At 43.6% G+C, this 19,866-nt stretch overlaps 1 protein-coding gene across 2 annotated transcripts in view; it reads right to left on the bottom strand.

The window, feature by feature from the left end:
- Positions 1-2,467: 2,467 nt before the first annotated feature.
- Positions 2,468-19,866, bottom strand: part of tbc1d9b (TBC1 domain family member 9b) — a 55,047-nt gene continuing 37,648 nt past the window's right edge. The window contains exons 17-22 of one of the 2 annotated variants that reach the window (XM_080201277.1): positions 17,542-17,607; positions 16,321-16,398; positions 13,594-13,644; positions 11,052-11,129; positions 9,881-9,984; positions 2,468-6,909 (exon numbers count right to left, since the gene is read on the bottom strand). In XM_080201277.1, coding sequence (XP_080057403.1) covers positions 6,211-6,909; positions 9,881-9,984; positions 11,052-11,129; positions 13,594-13,644; positions 16,321-16,398; positions 17,542-17,607 — 1,076 coding nt within the window. In that variant the 3' untranslated portion in view covers positions 2,468-6,210. The remainder of the gene's footprint in view (positions 6,910-9,880; positions 9,985-11,051; positions 11,130-13,593; positions 13,645-16,320; positions 16,399-17,541; positions 17,608-19,866) is intronic. The other variant, XM_080201278.1, reaches the window with a different exon arrangement.

Genomic DNA, 19,866 nt, shown 5'->3' on the forward strand with positions numbered 1-19,866 from the left:
TTGGCCTGTTTATTTGGAGTGACCATGAACTTTGGCATTTATATTTTATAAAAGTCCAGTTGGAGGGGATTCCAATCTTGGAAAATATCACAGCATGAAGAGAAAGCCATTGCAAGTTCTCAGCTGCAATTAGATGGACAAGAATGGAGCCACATCAGTCCACCTAAATGAACCAAAGGGGCGAGGTGTTGGAGGAAGATGGTGTGATCAACTATACCAAAAGTATGAGTTTATCTTCGTTCATATAGGATGGTTGAGTGACTTCTTGCGAGCAGTCTCCAGGATATCCTCTAATTCCATCTTTTACTCTTCTCACATCTCTCTGATGTTCCTCTTCACCCCATCAGTAATATTACAGTCTGCACCCTTTCCTTCCCTTCTCCCATATGTACTCCATGAACGGTATGCTTTGGCTGTATAGGGCGCAAGAAACAATACTTTTCATTGTATCCCACTACATGTGATAATAATAAATCAAATCAAATCAAAAGCTCCCACAGCATGATTTTTGATGAAGAGTAGGCGACCTCTCTCCAGTGTCCACGACCAGTATTTATTCCTTATTCAACAGCAGAAAAACTCCTAGATTTGTCTGGTTATCATCACAACTGATTACGGAATCTACAGTACAGAAGGCCATTCAGCCCATCAAGTCTGACCTGACCACAATCCCACCCAGGCCCTATTCCTGTAACCCCACACATTTACCCAGCTAAGCCCCCTGACACTAAGGGTCAATTTAGCATGGCCAATCAACCTAACCCACATATCTTTGGGCCGTGGGAGGAAACCAGAGCACCCAGAGGAAACCCACACAGACAGGGGGAGAAAGTGCACATTCCACACAGACAGTGACCTGAGGCCGGAACTGAACCTGGGACCCCCGACGCTGTAACGCAGCAATGCTGACCACTGTGCCACTGCGGAGTGATGTTTGTGGAAATCTGCTGTGTGCAAATTGGCTTCAACTTACAACTGTGGCTAGGCTTCCAAAGTACTTAATTGGTCATAAAGTATTCTGGTGTGTCCTGTAATTACAAAAGGCACTGTAGAAATGCAAGTCCTTTTAAAGTCTCTTCAATGTTTTCCCTTCACTTGGAACAGAGACATAAATGTTTGGTAAATATTACAGGCAGTAATGAACAAAGAGAGACACCAAGTTAAAGTGCTAAATTTTGATTTTAATTCAGTCTTGGTCCAGTAATCAGACCAATACAGTAACACCAAGGCCAGTACAAGAATAACAAAAATCTCCAATTACATCTGCCTTCCATTCAAAATAAAGTGACAGCCAAGAATGCAATTAAGAATAGTCAGTGAATCAGCTTAGTTAAGGGACACTTAATAACAGTGACTAGACCAAGAATTCTAAAGGTGTCGGTAATTAAAAACATTGGGAACTTCCCAGAATTTTGCCAGGGGCTCAGTCATTATTGTGGATGAGTGTTAACCCCTTGCATAAACCTCCATTTGCAAATAGGTTGGCCTCTGAGCACCTTTGGAAAGTGAAATTTCGCTTCTAAGCACCATACAACCTCTGTTATAAGAAAGACCATGTAACTGAAAATTTGAACTTGCTTTGCTTTACACCCAAAGAAATAAATCAAAGTTGTTCTGATGGGTCATCGTTGGAATCGCAGCAAAACCTTCCCTCGTTAAAAAAATCCGGTGTTGCCATTGCAATTTTATCCCAAATGTCCTGAAGTCCTATTGGACTCAAAACAGTTAAACTCTCTCCAAAGGTGCTGCCACTTCCACTGAGAGTTTTCAACATTTTCTGTTTTTATTTCAGATTTCCAGCATACACGGTATTTCGCTTTTATTTATCTCAGCCGTTTCCGTGGAAACTTAACAAAATAGGCTGGATTGGGAACTTGGAGAGTAGATGCAGGAATAAGTGAACGAGGCCCCAGTGTAATTCTGAGGATTTAACAAAAACTCAAGTGAAAACAGATGGGTTGAACTTGCATCGCAACTTTTCTTTTAAACAGATGAAGGTTTACACTGATGTGATCATCTAGGAGGTGCTGACCTTTGGGCTGTGGCACAAAACAAGGTAACTCATGTTGTCACAAGTCTGTACTCAGGGTGCCAGTCCTCCAGCATCGGCTTGGAATCACCAAGCATTGAAGAATCATTTCTGGAACACTGTGAAACAAGTAGTCTCACAACACCAGGTTAAAGTCCAACAGGTTTCTGTGGCAGCACGAGTTTTTGGAGCGTTGCCCCTTCATCAGGTGAAGGGGCAACACTCTGAAAGCTTGTGCTACCAAAGGACTTTAACCTGGTGTTGTGAGACTACTTACTGTGCCTACCCTAGTCCAACGCCAGCAAATCCATAAGAACATAAGTAATAGGAGCAGGAGTAGGCCATCTAGTCCTTCGAGCCTGCCCCGCCATTCAATAAGATCATGGCTGATCTGAAGTGGATCAGTTCCACTTTCCCGCCCTCTCCCCATAACCCTTAATCCACATCATGACTGTGAAACAAAAGAGTGTAGTTTTTTAAGCAATTCTCTTTAAAGAATATTGTTCAATAGGTATTTTTTAAAATGAGAACACGGCCTGTTTGATTACCAATCAGGAATTATCCACTCAGGTACCACAGTCTGTTCACTCTTTGATTGGATGTCCGAAGGCAGGGCGTAACCAGGATGGACAACTTGGAAAGCAATTGATGGCAGGAGATTATGGTCTGTACAATTGGAGATCATATGATTAAAAACCTCCATGCATACATCCAAAGAAAAAAGCTAGAAAAATGTAGCCGGATCAGTCAGCATCTGTGGAGGGAAAGAGTTAATTGTTCAGATCGATGACCTGCCATGGAATTTTCATCAGTGTTCTGATGAACAGGGCATCGACCTGAAACTTTGACCCTGTTTCTCTCTCCAGAGATGCTGCCTTAGCTGCTGTGATATTTGTCCTTATCTCAGATTTCCAGCATCCACAGTACTTTGCTCAGGTAAACAGCCATGCAGAGTAGGCGATCTCCTAGTCCTGACATCAAGCTTGGAGATGCGACACCAAGACTTTAAGCCCTGACATTTTTACATATCGTTGCCTACTCTCCCCATTATCATTGCTGGGAAGAATGGGAACATAAATCAGCAAAGAAACTAAAGGAGGGCTTCACAAAAAGAAGGGAATTTGTGACCTCACGTCATAATACAACAAAAGTGTTTTTAACTTTTCCCCATTCCAACATTTTGTGACCGAGATGAAGTATCTGAGTGACTACAGGGCTCAAATACTTGGGAAAATTATGCCTTTATCTGTATTTGGAATCCACAAATTATAAAAATCAGAAGAACAAAACGTGTTGCAAAGAACATTTTTTTTCACTCTTAAAACATTTGCTTGAGTAATATTTTATTGTTCCCAGTGGGATTGATAATAAAGTACAATTGGAAGAGATGGGTAATTCTCAACTTTTACAGCTAATTTTATTTTCCTTAACCTAATACTAGTGTTTATATCAAAGTGCAAAGAAGTATTTGAGAATAAGGAGCCAACTGGCTTCTCTCTACTGTTGAACGCTTTTAGCAAGAGGCTCAGAAGTCAGTGGACTCACTCCCTAGAGGAGAAGGTGCAGATGATCAGCGAGTTATGAATGAGTCTACCAGCCCAATACAAATACTGCCAACACACGCCTACAATCAGAAACAGGAGAGAAGGGAACAAGGACGGTTCAACTTCTGAAATAAATCTCCCTTACATTGAACCCCAATGTTACCACAAACTGCACAAGTGAGAGATCAGAAATACTCCGACTCCTAACTGGTATGTTTGTATAGAAATTGGACAGGAAGCACGTGCACTTTAACAGAACTGAGCTTACAGCCCAAGCCATAACACATCTTGTCTTCTTCGCAGATGAAAAAGGATAACTTGTGCATTTCCAGCATCTTTTTTAATACTGCTACAATTGTCTTTTCATAGGGAGTAAAATAGAAAGAGAGAGGATTTGCAGTTTCATATCTACTTTATCGGAGTGCCCGGACAGTGTTGGAATTGCAGTGTGATTGATGGTTGTACGAAACAGAATCTGTGCATTTTGTTGTCCATTAGCAAATGAACTTGTCAAGGAAGAAATGGCGTTAAGGAAGTGCGATCTTAATTAAGTCTGTGACTAAACGTAGAACAGACAGCTGATCAGGAAAGACATTTTAAGTAGATTAGCTCACTCAATATTAACTGGTGAATATATTTACAGATTAAAAGTGAATTGTTGATAAACTCTTTCAAAAAGAGAGCCAGCACAGGCACAGTGTCCTCCTTCTGAGCCACCTCACTCTATGTGTAGAAACCCATTATGTTTAGTGAGCAGATACTTAGGTTACAGTTAATGTCTCTAGGCTATTGAGTAACAATGTTTGCAAAAGCAGATCATTAAGAAAACTGTAACTAAAAACATAGCTCGGGGGTAAAACCTGCTTCAGTGTGCCTGAACCCTTGGTGATTAAAACAGGGCCCCTACTTCCAAAGGAAATTGTGCACATGTATAACCGAGTGCGCATCCTGTGACCCCAGACTAGCCTTGGCACTCATGCTCCACATCTCCTGTCCCCAGCATCCCAGTTAAGAGCTCTCCAGGAACTACCTGTCTAGTCTTACCCAGAAAGGCCACTTGGTACCAAATTGTTGTGACCAAAGTTACCAAGGTGTCATAAATCAGACCCCAGCAAAAGTCTTTAAAAATCTGCAATAATCACTGTTCATTATTCCACCAGAATCTGATTTCAGCCTTTATGATTTTCAACACAATTCCAGACTGCCCCAAATAAATTAAAGCTGATAAGATCAAAAGTATTTCTTGCCTGTGACCTTGCAGCTTTGGTTAATAAGAATATAAGTGCCAGCAGCAGGAGGAGGTCATCTGACCCCCTCGAACCTGCTCTGTCATTCAATAAGATCATGGTCGATCTTTTTGTGGACTCAGCTCCTCTTACCCGCCTGCTCACCATAACCCTTAACTCCTTTACTGTTCAAAAATTTATCCATCCTTGCCTTAGAAACATTCAATGACGTAGCCTCACTGGGCAGGGAATTCCACAGATTCACAACCCATTGGGTGCAGAAGTTCCTCCTCAACTCAGTCCTAAATCTGCTCCCCCTTATTTTGAGGCCATGCCCCTGAGTTTGACTTTCACCCGCCAGTGGAAACAACTTCCTCGTTTTTATCTTATCTAATCCCATCATAATTTTATACGTTTCTATAAGACCCCCCCTCACTGACCCACAATTAAAAATCCAAAGGATAAAAATGAGTGAATATTCATCTTGCAGTGATTTTTGCTTTGATATTAGCTCCATCTTCTCTGGTCCACAATGTTTTAACGTAAAACTCTCCGACGTCTTGAACGTGACTGTGTTTAATTAATTCTCAATGCGCAACCTATGAATACTGAAAGGTCAGGGTTCAAATACTGTTCCCCTCCATTCTAAAATACTGAGCTGGTCATTCCTTCACAGCTTTATTCAGTGTTGAAGCTCAGATGACGTCAACCCCTCTCTCTCTTCTACCCAATTGACCCTGAGTAATTCAGTCCCACCATAAAAATACACGTGTAGCTTCCTTTCACGTCTGACTACAGGAGGGTAACTTATTTAGTCAGCGTGACTTGAAATGCTACTTTCAAAAGAGCAACAGATACGGGTGCAAAGAGCTCTTACAACTAAAGTCTGCTCCACAAGCTGTTAGCAGCAAGCAATCTTGAGGGATTTGCAGATGGGCCATGCTTGAGGGAATAATCACACTGTAATAATAAAACAATAATATAAGTTTCTTTCTGCATTCTGGTCTGTCGCTTGTAGATACAATATTTGTCTTCAAGGACGAGAATGCAAAGGTTAATGCTGAGAGCATGTCTCTCTGTTGTCACGTATGGGGGTGTTTTAGGACTTTTGCTCCAAGATAGGCGAATATGTGGGACCTCACTGAAGACAGAACTCAGCTCGATTTACAGATACAGTCAGCAGCTGAGTCTCTGAGCAGGATTTACACGCTGAATTGAAGAGACAGGGTTTTGCCCAAAGGCCAATAGATACCAATTGAGGACACAGAACAGAAATCTCTCTCTAGAATAAATACAAACTTCTAGTACATGGTGGTTACATGGGTTAAAAACGTGGCCCAGGTAGGGCAGTGAGATCGACACCAAAGCTCCCCTCATCGTCAGGACTCGGGGCAGGTGAGGTGTTTCTGAGTCAGCTGGACGATGGCGATAGTTCCTGCTCACTGGATGAGCTGACCTGCCTTTCCATCACCCTTTGGCTCTTGCACTTTGCGATCTTGGGCCCCACGACCACCCGTTTCTCAAAGAATCCGACCAGGGCTGGCTCAGTCAGCACGGAGGCCAGGATCTGCTCGAAGGAGATGGACCAATCCGTGTCAATGGTGCTGGGCCGCCCGTGAACTCCCACCGCTTGCTCACTGCCGACCAGGACGGTATCCTCGGAGATGTCTTCACACGGGAGGGAGCCGGAACTCACCATGGAGTACGAAGACATTGAAGTGTCATCCCTCACCTCCTCATCAGATAACAACTGTGGTGCTGGTGACTCCCGTTTCGTGACCACATACTCAGCCAGTTTCATGCGTTCCATTTGAGACTTCAGAGTGTCACTTAAAACATCCAATTCACAATCTGATTTGAGTTTGGGTTGAGTTGTTTCAGTCTTTGTCTGATCCGTGGCAGGGACCCCCTCCTTATTCTGGAGGCCCAAACCCTTGTAATCTCCCGTGTCATTGGCCCTCCTCGATGCAGGGCTGGAGAACTGTTTGCCGACTTCTCCAATCTGCAGCAGCAGTGTAGCAACGGTTGCTATGGCGTGGTAGAGCTCCCCCTCGTCTGGGTCCTCACTGAACATGTTGTACAGGGTTTTACACATCTCTATAAACTGCTCCTGTGGCGGGAGAAGCAAACACCGTCAGTCCTCCAGAACGGAGAGGAAAACACACAAACTGAGGAGAACAACAGGGGGAGGCCATTCAGCCCATCAAAACCTGTTACATTAGGAACTGCAGGAGGTAGTTAGCCCCCGTGAGCATTTTAAACAATAGCTCAGGTGGCTGGGTGCCAAGCTGTGTTGGGTCACACACCTGTGAAGCAACATGGCGACATTTCATTATGCTTAAAGCAGTGTAGTAACGGAATAGAATCATAGGATGGTCGCAGCTCAGAAAGGCCATTTGGCCCATTGTGGCTGTGCTGGCCCACTGACAATTTATCTAGTACTGAATCCCTGTCTTTTCCTTGTAGCCCAGCAAATCTTTCCCTTTTCAGGTAATAATCTAATTCCCTTTAAAGGGCCTCAACTTAAACTGCCTCAGACAGTACATTTCAGACCTTAAAAATACTTTTTCCTCATATCACTATTGCTTCTTTTAGCAATTCCTTTAAGCCTGTACCTTCTAGTTCTCCTTCCAGCAATGGTAACAGTCTCTCCTTATCTACTCTGTCCAGGCCCCTCACATTCTTGAATACATCAATTGAATACATCAGTTTCTCCTTATCTACTCTTGAATACATCAATTTCTCCTTATCTACTCTGTCCAGGCACCTCACATTCTTGAATACATCAATCAAATCTCCTCTCAACCTCCTCTTCCGAAAAGAAAACAGTCCCAACTTCTCCAACCTTTCTACATAACTTTCTGTAACCTATTTTTTTGTGCCCTCGCTAAGGTCTTCACATCTGTCCTGAAATGTGGTGCCCATAACTGATGCAATACTCCAGTTGAGGCAGAACCAGTGATTTACACAGGTTTAACATAACTTCCTTGTTCTTGTGCTCTATGCCCAGGTTGATAAAGCCCAGGATACTGTCCGCTTCTGCTCTCTCAACCTGTCCTGCCATCATCAATGCTTTATACACTCAGGCCCCCCTGCTCTTGCATTCTCTTTAGAATAATACCCTTTGTTTTACATAATCTCAGTGTTCTTCCTACCAAAACAAATCACTTCACACTCCTCCACACTGAATTTCACCCGGAACTTGTCTGTGTGTTTCATACTGAAAGTTCTATACTGCCCTCATGGTTCATAATGCTCCCAAGTTTTGTATCATCTGCACATCTCGACTTGATGTCCAAGATCTGGGTCATTACAGGAAGAGCAAGAGTCCTAGCACCAACCCCTGGGAAACTCCATTACAAACCCTCCTCCAATTCAAAGAACAACTGTTCACCACTCCCTGTTTCCAATTTCATACCCATCTTGCTGCTGTCCCTTTTATTCCACAAGTTTTAACTTTCATCACAAATCTATTGTGTGGCACTATGAATATCACATCAAAAGAATTATCCTCATTAAACAAAACACTCAAGCAAGTGAGATGAACACCATTTATCCTTAAATTCATGCTGATTTTCTTTCATTAACTCACATTTGTCCAAGTGACCACTAATTGTGTCCCAAATTATCTTAGAATCTTAGAATGACTTAGAATCCCTACGGTACAGAAAGGGGCCATTCGGCCCATTAAGTCTGTACCGACCACAATCCCTACATATTTACCCACTAATCCCTCTAACCAAACATCTCAGGACACTAGGGGCAATTCTAGCACGGCCAATCAACCTAGCCTGCACATTTTTGGACTGTGGGAGGAAACCGGAGCACCCAGAGGAAACCCACGCAGACACCAGGAGAATGTGCAAACTCCACACAGACAGTGAACCAAGCCGGGAATCGAATGCAGGTCCCTGGAGTTGTGAAGCAGCAGCGCTAACCACTGTGCTACCATATTGCCCTTAACCGTTGCTAAACATTTTCCCACAGGGGCCTCACCATCGAGGCTGACTGTCTGGTCTGCAGTTTCTGCGCTTAGTTTATACCCTTCTTGGAACAAGAGTGTAACATTTGCAATTCTTCAGCCTTCTGGCACAACCCCTGAGTCTAAGGAAGATTGGAAAGTTATGACCTGTGTCTCTACAACTTCCTTCAGGTTCCTTGGGTGCATCTCAGCTAATCCTGCCGACTCATCAACTTTTAAGTGCAGATGGTCCATCCAATACTTCCTCCTTATCAATTTTATACCCTCCTGCCTACTGTGGTCTCTGAACAACCTCCTCTGTCACCACGACCCGGGCAACACATTCTTCTTTGGTAAAGACAGATGCAAACTACTAATTTAACCGTGCCCTCAGCCTTTGTGTGGAAATCCTCTTTTTGATTCCTGATTTGCCTCGCTCCTCCTTTATCACCATGTCACTATTTATATGCCAACAGAAGACTTTTGGATTCCCTTTTACTTTAGCTGCCAGTCTCTACTCATGCTCTCTCTTTGCTTCCCTTATTTGCTTTTGCAAATCCCATCTGAACCTTCTACATTCAGCCTTGTATTATTCACCCTGATATCTGTCACAAATACACTTCTGCTTCTTCATCTTACTCTCTTATCACCATTAAACAAGATCTGAACATCTTTGCCCAACCTTTCCCCTTTGTAGGAATATAACTTGACTGTAATTCAATTTCTCTTCTTTAAAGGCGGCTCACTGTTCAGTTTCAGCTTTCCCTTCTAATCTTTGATTCCAATTTATCTGGATCAGACCCTTTCTTACCCAGTGAAATTGGTTCCCTCACCAGTTAATTATTCTTACTCTGGATTGATCCTTGACCTTTCCCATAGCTAACCTACATCTAATGATCCCTATCCCTTAAATTTTCACCGACTGACACTTGATCCACCTCATTCCCAAGAACCGGGTCCAGAAATGTCCCCTTTAAGTCATTCTTTTTTGAGAGATCTTTTTCGGTAAAGTCTGCCTTCATGATGACAGAACTTCAAAATGATTTAACTGGCTGTATCAATGATCAATTTGGGATGCTATATAAACACAACTCATGCCTTTGCCCTTTGGACCTTGTACCTGGTTCATTTTGGTTAACTCTTTGATGTTCTCCTTTGGGTTTTCTTTCTCACGAGCCCATAACCTCAGGTGGTATTTGTAATCCTGGGAACCAGTCTTCTCATCTGTGTTGAGATACGATTGATTATTTAAAAAGAGAGCACTGAATGCTGAATCTACTTGTTTACAGGCTGAAGAACTAATCTCATTCTGTTACCTTATGGCTGGGACAACAGTTAACATTCACCAGAATAAAATAGATTTCCTGGATTACCCACAAACCAGCCAGATACTCCAACTGTAGAAATGCTTTCTTATGATGGACAACTTCTATATTTCTCTCCTGGCTCAATCATTTGCTTTCTCAGATCAGCTGCAGTATCATTTCAATAACAGACGACAATCGGAGGCAGGGCAATCAGTGACACAATTCCTTATTTAGCTGGGATAATTCTCTCCAATGGGAAATCTATCATGAATGAACTATACTTGTGAGCTGAACTCTGCAATGAACTCTCCTCCACCAACTCGTGCCTCCCACCACCTTGCCCATCCCCAGCCTCCAACATCTGCCCACCCCATTTCCATCACTTCACCACCACCCCCCCAGTCCCCCCAAAATCCTGGAATTCCCTTCATGTGTGGATGTCCCTAAATCGTACGGACCGCAATGGTTCAGGCAGCTCACCGTCACCTTCTCAAGGGAAAGTAGGGATAAATTGGCGATAATTTATTGTCTCAAGGGAGACGATGGCCCTGCGGTATTATCGCTAAACTATTCATCCAGAAACTCAGCTAATGTTCTGGGTTTGAATCCCGCCACGGCAGATGGTGGCATTTGAATTCAATAAAAAGAATCTGGAATTAAGAATCTACTGATGACCACAAAACCGTTGTCGATTGTCGGAAAAACCCATCTGGTTCACTAATGATCTTTAGGGAAGGAAATCCGCCGTCCTTAAGTGGTCTGACCTATACGTGACTCCACAGCCATAACAATTACCTTCCAAGGGCAACTAGGGATGGACAATAAATGCCAGCCCATGTCCCATGCATAAAAAGAAATAATAAATAAATGCTGCCCTCATCAGCAATGCCCATATCCCATGAAACAATATTACAAAAATGGCTAGCAATTATCCTGAGGATACAGTTCAGGTGGCAGACAGATGCAAATCCATTCTTGCATTACCTTTCTTTTGCTTTATGTCCCCATTTCCAGCACCTTCTTGTACCTGTTGTCCACTTGCCTCTCCTCCTGTAGCCACATCTGGAAGAAATGGTGTTTGGAACGAGAGGAAAATCATTATCTGGCTCTGTGCTAAAATACTGTGGCCAATGCTGGGCATCAACCATACTTCTAGACCGCCGTCAAGGCCTTGGAAAAGTTGCAAAGAGGGTTTATTAGAATGACCCCAGGAATGAAGGGCTTCTGTTACGTGGAACAGGCTGGAGAAGCTGCGTTTGTTCTCAATGAGGCAGAGAAGGCCAAGGGGACATTTGTAGAGGTTTTTTTTCAAAGGCATGGAGGGTTTTGATAGGGAGGAACTCTTCAGAGTGACAGACGGGTTAGTAAGCAGTGGACGCAGATTTAAGATAATTGGCAAAATTGGGAACTCAATCCACCCCCCGCAACCAAAAATTGCAAAGTAATAGGGAAAGACCGGGAAGGAGTTGGGCTGATTGGGTCAGTCTTTGAAAGAGCCGGACACAGGCACAATGGGCCACATGGCTTCCTTCTCTGCTGTATCCTTCTATGTTTTAATGAAGTTATGAATCTTTTCCATGCTGAAATGCAGCCAGGCAAATCATGTCATGTTTTGAATTTACAGGAAACAGTGGGGTGCGAACCCAACAGGGGAAGTGTGAGCAAAAGTGCATCGATTAACACCTGATTTTCTGCTCCCTGAAATCATTGTCTGTTTTGTATTTAATCACCCCTTGACAAATTTATTCCCCTTGACAAAGTTATTTGATAACTTTAATGAGGCACGATGGGTCAAATGGCCCAATCCCCTTTGTGCTGTAACATTTTATGATATAGGTGAAAATAGGCTGCCTCCCTGATAGAATGTGCACGGGATCAGAAGCACGACTCTGGGGCATAGAATGCTGAACGCTCAGGTAGCTGATGGTGGCAGAACCGGTTATCTTTCTTGCTAGGTCAGCCCGGATTGCAGGGAATCACAGCTGAGCCCAGACTCATGGCTACGCTAAACATCATCCAGTCCAGAGCACTGGGAAGTAGGGTCAGTGTCCATTAGCATCCAGGAAAGGAGAGGGAGGTGACATGATATTTTTAGTGTGGGTCATGAATCGAAATGTTGTTCTGTCCCTGGCTACACGAACCCTTAGGATGGCAGAGAATCTGTGACCAGGACATTGAGCTAGTGTGCCCAATGTCTTCTGTTTGTATCTTTAGGTTGCAACCTCCAATCCGCTTTCACTGTCTTAGCTCTCGATCAATTTTTGGTCACCAATCTCCGTGTGCTTCCCAACCTAAATTAGCTTCTAAATCCTCCTAGTGTATAAATCTTTCCATGGTCTCACCCTCTCACCACCTCTTTAACATGCTCCTCTCATACAATCCTTCGTGATCAAGGTGTGCTGGTTAGGGCGCGTTGGTCATGCTAAATTCTCCCTCAGTGTACCAGAACAGGCACGGGAGTGTGACGACTAGGGGATTTTCACAGTAACTTCATTGCAGTGTTAACATAAGCCTATTTTTGACCAGTAAATAAACTTTACATTTTACTTTGATCGCTACATTCCTCCTACTCTGGCCTCTGGCAGCCCGCATCTCTTTGGTCCACGATTAGCAATAATGCCTTCAGCCATTGAGGCCCCAAAGTTGAAATTCTTTCCCTGAACCTCTCAATCTCTCTCTGTCTCTCTTGACCTTCTGGGCTCTTGTACTTGAACAGGAAAGATCAACATTTCTACGGCACAACCTAAACATATAATTCAATGCTGTTAGGCCTGGCATCATCTGGTGAACAACCTGGGCAGGGTCAATGTTGCATTCTGAGTGCCCAGTTCTAAGCATGTGTCTCCAAATGGTGTCTGACCAAGGCTCCTGTACAACTGAAGCATTACTCCGTCAACTTTGTATTCCACCCCCAATGAGATAAAGGCCAAAATACCATTAGCTTTTATATTTACTTTGTACCTGTTCACTCACTGTTTGTGATCTCTGGACATGAGCACCCAAATTCCACAGTTATTGCTAACATTTCTCTCAACCAAAACAGATTTAGCTGGCCATTTCTCTCAGTGCTGTCTGTAGGGGCACCTTGCTGTGACAAAAGCGGCTAACATATCTGCCTGCATTGCACTGTAAGTAGTTTCACAACACCAGGTTAAAGTCCAACAGGTTTATTTGGTAGTATAAGCTTTTGGAGCATTGCCCCTTCACCAGGTGACTCCTTACTGTGCCTACCATGATGTTCACATCATGCCTGGATTGCAACAGTGACAAGTAATTCATTGGTTGTGAAGGATTACAGGACTATGGGACATCCTAAAGATGTGAAAGGCGCTATATAAATGCAAGTCCTCCAACAAAGGCTTTTCAATGAACTAAAACTTTGCAAACTTTCATACCCCAACATGCAAATCAAACCCAACAGAACATCTCAACTGGAAATTAAATCTACAAATTGGCAGCGGTAAAAAAGATGGGAGATTAGAAAATCAAAATACAGAAAACAAGCAAGATTCTTCTGTTCACAAACCTGAAGCCCCAAAGCTGAGGAGGAAATCCATGTCTGACAAGAGGTATGTTGCTATATTGTGAAAAGAGGAAAAGAGACTAGAGGTGAGCAGTGGAGACAAGTGACAGGCAGTTAAAAGGTCAACCGATAAAAGCGGGACAGAGTTAAGAATCTTAACAACATTTAATGATTGCAACACTCTTCATAAAACAGCCACTGCTCTTCCATATATCATTCACAATTAAGGAAAGTTGGAAGAGAGTTGATCGTTTGAGGTTATCGACCCTTCTTCAGAACCCATTTCAGAACACGAACCTGTCCTTTCTCTGGCAGACCTGTTGTGTGTTTGCTGTTATAAAGTTCAGGTTCCCAGCCCCTTTTCTTAGTCATCAAAATCTCCAACAATAACTAAAATCTGAAAGAATGAGTCTCTTTAATTTTAGAGGTTAATTTTCAGGGGCAGAGTGGTTTGGAAATGATTAAGACTAATTACGCCATTAGAAATTTACTGAAATGGACAAGCCTAGCTTTCCTTGGGGTGTTTAGTGGGTATCTGCTACATAAGGACATCAACTTCACGCGATTTCACATGTTTCAGTGTCCAATTTCTGGGAGATACTGTCAAGAGGAGCAGACAACAATGATCTGCATGTATGCTGGAAGTTCCTGTTTGCTTTACTCTTCAATAACAGCGAGCAGCAATAGCCTCATCGTTATTCCCATTACAAAATGTGAACCATTAAGGAAATGTGCATCTGAAGCATAACTTGCACAAGACACTGCAGCAAATATATCACCACCATTTCCCGCTGTCTAAATCAGCACCGGAGTTATTGTTCTATCACCTTTAAAAAGTAGGAAAGTTCATTCTGAGAATTTGATCGTACAAAGCCAAGCACTGGCAGACAGGATTAGATGGGGGTTCAGGTATTTCTAATGTATCAATACAGACTCGATGGGCTGAAGGGCCTCCTCTGTGCTAAATGATTCTAAGTATTGAAAAAGTCAAATGCAAAATGAGAACAGCACTGAAGTGAGAAGCCAGCTGGGGAGGGGCACCAATTGAATTGCTTGTCCAAAGAGCTAACACAGGGATGATGGGCTGAATAGACTCCCTCTGTACTATAAGATTCTATGATTCAAATTCTTTAATTGGATGCTCTAGCAACTCAAAGTTATTGGAAATATAGCGCTGATGCCAAGGTTTTATGGTGAGGCTGGATAATAAATTGTAGTAAGTGTTTATTCATCATTAAAGGGGCAAGGTTACATAAAATGAGCTTGTAATACCCAGAGTTCAGGTGAACAAGGCTGATTTGATCAGTCATTTAAATGCTGACAGAATTCAACAAGGTAGAGAAAAACTATTTCCGCTGGTGAAGGAACCCAGGACAAGACGGCCACAATCTTAAAATTAGAGGTGGCCTATCCAGAGCTGAAGTCAGAGAGCATGTTTCCACATCAGGGATAGTGGAAATCTGGAATGTTCTCCCTCAAAAGGCTGTAGATAGTGGGGGTCAACTGAGATTGCTAGATCTTTCCCGGATAAAGGCTATATTGTGAGGCTGGGCAGACAAGAGTTGAAGAACAGATCAGTCATGATCTGGGTGAATGGTGGGATAAGCTGGTTGATAGCCCTCTCTCATCCCAGTGGTTCCACCATGACACTGAAAACTGCAGCTCAGAACACAACTGAAATTAAGGACAGCATCTGTGTCAGAACCACAGAATCCCTACAGAAGGAGGCCATTCGGCCCATCAAATCTGTACCGACTCTTCCAAAGAGCATCCCTCCCAGACCCCATACTCCTCCCTATCGTTGCACATTTCCCCTGCTAATCCCCATACCTACGTATCTTGGGACACTAAATGGCAATTTAGCATGGCCAATCCACCTAATCTGCACGTCTTTGGACAGTGGGAGGAAACCAGAGCTCCCGGAGGAAACCCATGCAGACATGAGACAGTGTACAAACTCTACATGGTCATCTAAGGCCGGAATCGAATCCAGGTCCGGCATTATAGTAAATGCCAAGCAGAACCTGTGCCACTGGTCTGCTCTTGTGGAAGATGTTTTTCTAAACAATTACACTCCCGGGCTGTGACTGGAATATCCACTTTTGGGCCAATGTAGCCCCAGGATTTTTCCTATAGCGAATCATAGGATCTTAGAATCCCACAATGCAGAACAAGGCCATTCAGCCCATCTAGTTGCACTGACCATAATCCCACTCAGGCCATATCCCCATAACTCCATGCATTTACTCTAGCTAGTCCCCCTGATACCAGGGCAATTTAGCATGGCCAATCCACCTAACCTGCACATTTTAGGGCTGTGGGCAGAAACTGGAGCACCCGGAGGAAACCCATGCAGACACGGGGAGAAAGTGCAAACTCCACACAGACAGTGACCCAAGCTGGGAATCGATCCCAGGTCTCTGGTGCTGCGAGGCAGCAGTGCTAACCACTGTGCCACCCCTAAGAGTTGTTATAATATGGGACGCACGATCTGAAAGGTGAGTTGAATAAGATTCAATAGGCATTTTTAAAAAGCACTGCACGTGGACTTGAAGACGACAATTTGCAGGGTTACGTGGAAAAGATTGGGGATGTGGGACAGCGCATTCATAGAGCAGGCATCCTTCTATATTGTATGATTCTAGCTTGTGTGAACTGCCAGTTAATCTCTCAGGGAATAAAGGCAGAATTAGTGAAAAGTGTAACAAAGAAAGGACATTACACACGTACCATGTGACACATCAGCTAAGGGGTCTTCAGTGAAGTACTGGGCAGCGTCCAGAGCTGATTCCTCCTCTGGCCAAAGTGCTAAAGAAGAAACAGGAACTGTCAAACTGGGATGCAAATCAGGGTAGTGATCGTACACTGGAGATTAGCATGCGGCGAAGAGTTGTATCACATAAAGCTTTGGCATTTCAAAACAATTTGTACATTCACCAAGTCATTAATACAAAGAACCTGGAAAACTCCTTCTCCAGTTGCCCTGAAGGCACCCGTGTAGCACGTGTAGGGGAGTCAGATTCCATTTCCTGAAGGTCGTTACAGAACCCCTGTTCAGCAGACCCCCAACCAATTCAATTTCTCAATGTGCCACGGTCTGACGGGCTGTTAGTACTGAGCCACAACAGGAAGACTCCAGGTCCAATTGCCAGCTCTTTCTCATCTTAGCTGAGGTAACTCGCTCAAGAGTTCTGGAGTGAAAGCATTTCACTCAGTGCTGCCTATGTCCCAATTGCTGCTGGGAACAGAAAGGATCAGACTCAGCCGTGGTGCCTTCCACAGTCAAATATCTGTCTTTAAGGTACAAAGGAGATTCACTAGGTTCATCCTGGAGTTGAGGGGGCTGGCTTATGAGATCAGACTGAGTAAACTGGGGTTCCTATACTCATTGAAATTCAGGAGAATGAGGGGAGAGCTTATAGAACCATAAAAGTTTATGAAGGGAATAGATAAGATAGAAGCAGGGAAGTTGTTTCCACTGGCGGGTGAAATTAGAACTAGGGGGCATGGCCTCAAAATAAGAGGGAGCAGATTTAGGACTGAGTTGAGGAGGAACTTCTTCCCACAAAGGATTGTGAATCTGTGGAATCCCCTGCCCAGTGAAGCAGTTGAGACTACCTCATTGAATGTTTTTGAGGCAAGGATAGATAAATTTTTGAACACTAAGGGAATTAAGGGTTATGGTGAGCGGGAAGGTAAGTGGAGCTGAGTCCATGAAAAGACCAGCCATGATCTTATTGAATGGCAGAGCAGGCTCGAGGGGCCAGATGGCCTACTCCTGCTTCTGGTTCTTAGGTTCTTATCATATGCCTCTGGATCCGAATACAAACGTCTGACCAACATGTTGCAAATGGGATCTGAAAATTGGGAAAGCACTGCCTTGCGATACGGATGAAGCAATGTAAAAGAGGAAGGGTGAATACAGATGATGAGCAAATTCATCGATCCTACCTGGTGGCAGGTGCAGTTTGTACAGCAGCTTCAGCTTCTCAACGAGATCCCCGTGGTACATTCCGCCTGGTGAATAAAACCAAAGTCAGACCTTTAACTGCCCGTCACCTCACACTTTATTCGGTCACAATTAACTCCAAGGACTCGAGCACAAAATCTCAGCTGAGAATCCAATGCAGTACTAAAGGGGTGCCACACTGTCAGTCTTCTATCTTTCAGATCAGACCTTCTGCCTCTGGTGGATGTCAATAAAAAAAAATCCTACGGCCACTATTTTGAAGAAGAGCAAGTGACAGAAAAATATACAAGTGGTTGTTGGAGCAGGGACTTTAGAATTGGATTAAAATCCAGTCAGTCTGTGTATCCACCTTGGAAATGTATGTATTTTCTGGCTAAAATGTGCAAGCTTTTGTTGCAAGTGCCACAGTTAGGTCTTTATTTAGTTATTGTGTGTTTGGTAAATCAGCGATATTCAACTCTTCATATCTATTGATATGAAGAGCAAATTGGAAGATAGATGGAATGCATTTCCGTAGCACCTTTCCAGACATCAAACATCCCAAAGCAATTTAGAAGTGCAGTCATTGTGGTCAGGTAAGCCAGTCTGTAAACTGCAAGCTCCCACAAAGAACAGTGATAATTGATAAACTGAAGTCCCTTATCTGTGGTGTCATCTTGATAAACATTCTCTAGATTCTCTACAGTGTGGTGTCTCCAATTGTCTGCAATACTCTGGATGAAGCCTCACCAGAGTTTGACAAAAATGCAACAGGATTTCTACCAAGGAGGAACAAGGGGGTCAGCAATAAATGCTGATCATGCGAGTGACATCTCCGAATTATTATTATAAATCTTGTGGTGTCTTACAACGGGCAGACAGAGGAGAGTCTGGTTATCTGATCTGCTATCCCAGAGGGAACAAAATGTTTCAGACTCTGCAAAACTCTATAAACATCAGCAGATTGTTGCATTGATTGTTTTTAATCTATTTATAGATACGTGGATAGGAACTGGCATTTGTCTGTGCCTCCCCTTCAACAGAAATTTCACAAGTCCAGCAACACCTCATTTCAAAAATCTTACCCTTGTTTGCAAGTCTCACAGCCTTGTTTCTATCTCTGGAATCTCCTCCAGTCTTACAATCAACCAAAATCATTTGTTTTAGAGATGTTGGTTGAGGGACAAATGTTGGCCAAGACATGAGAGAGAACTCCCCCGCTTGTCCTCAAATAGGGCTGTGGGATCATAGATAGAAATATACAATCCTTACAGCGTAGAAGGAGGCCATTTGGCCCATTGTGTCAGCACCAACCACAATCCCACCCAGGCCCTATTCCCATAATCCCATGTATTTTATCCCAGCTAGTCCCCCTATCACAAAGGGGCAATTTAGCATGGCCAATCAACCTAACCTGCACATCTTTGGTCTGTGGGAGGAAACCGGAGCACCCGGGGGAAACCCACACAGACATGGGGAGAACATGCAAACTCCACACAGACAGTAACCTCAGCCAGGAATTGAACCCAGGTCCCTGGCGCTGTGAGGAAGCAGAGCTAACCACTGTGCTGCCATGCCACCCAGATCTTTTACCATCACAGATTTGACAAAGTTTCTGTTCACTTTAAAAGTAGCACTGAAACACAGTGTAGAACTCCCTCAGTACTGGCACTGGGAATCTCAGTCCCGATTATGGACTCAAATTTCTGGAGCGGACTCAAACCTTCTGACTCAAAGATGAGTGTGCTGTCTTGAGCCGCAGCTGATACTCAAATAAGGCAATACACAGTTACCCAGTCCCGAACAGGTTGAGTGCATCACAGAACATTACAGCGCAGTACAGGCCCTTCAGCCCTCGATGTTGCGCTGACCTGTGAAACCAATTTAAAGCCCATCTAACCTACACTATTCCAATATCATCCATATGTCTATCCAATGATCATTTAAATGCCCTTAATGTTGGCGAGTCCACTACTGTTGCAGGCAGGGCACTCCACGCCCTTACTACTCTCTGAGTAAATAACCTTTCTCTGACATCTGTCCTACATCTATCACCCCTCAACTTAAAGCTATGTCCCCTCGTGATAGCCATCTCCATCCGAGGAAAAAGGTCCTCACTGTCCATCCTATCTAATCCTCTGATCATCTTATATGCCTCTATTAAGTCACTTCTTAATCTTCTTCTAACGAAAACAGCCTCAAGTCCCTCAGCCTTTCCTCATAAGACCGTCCCACCATACCAGGCAACATCCTGGTAAATCTCCTCTGCACCCTTTCCAACGCTTCCACATCCTTCCTATAACGCGGTGACCAGAACAGTACGCAAT

This window comes from Carcharhinus amblyrhynchos, chromosome 13 (assembly GCF_965287045.1).
Source record: "Carcharhinus amblyrhynchos chromosome 13, sCarAmb.v2.hapA, whole genome shotgun sequence".
Taxonomy (NCBI): Eukaryota; Metazoa; Chordata; class Chondrichthyes; order Carcharhiniformes; family Carcharhinidae; genus Carcharhinus; species Carcharhinus amblyrhynchos.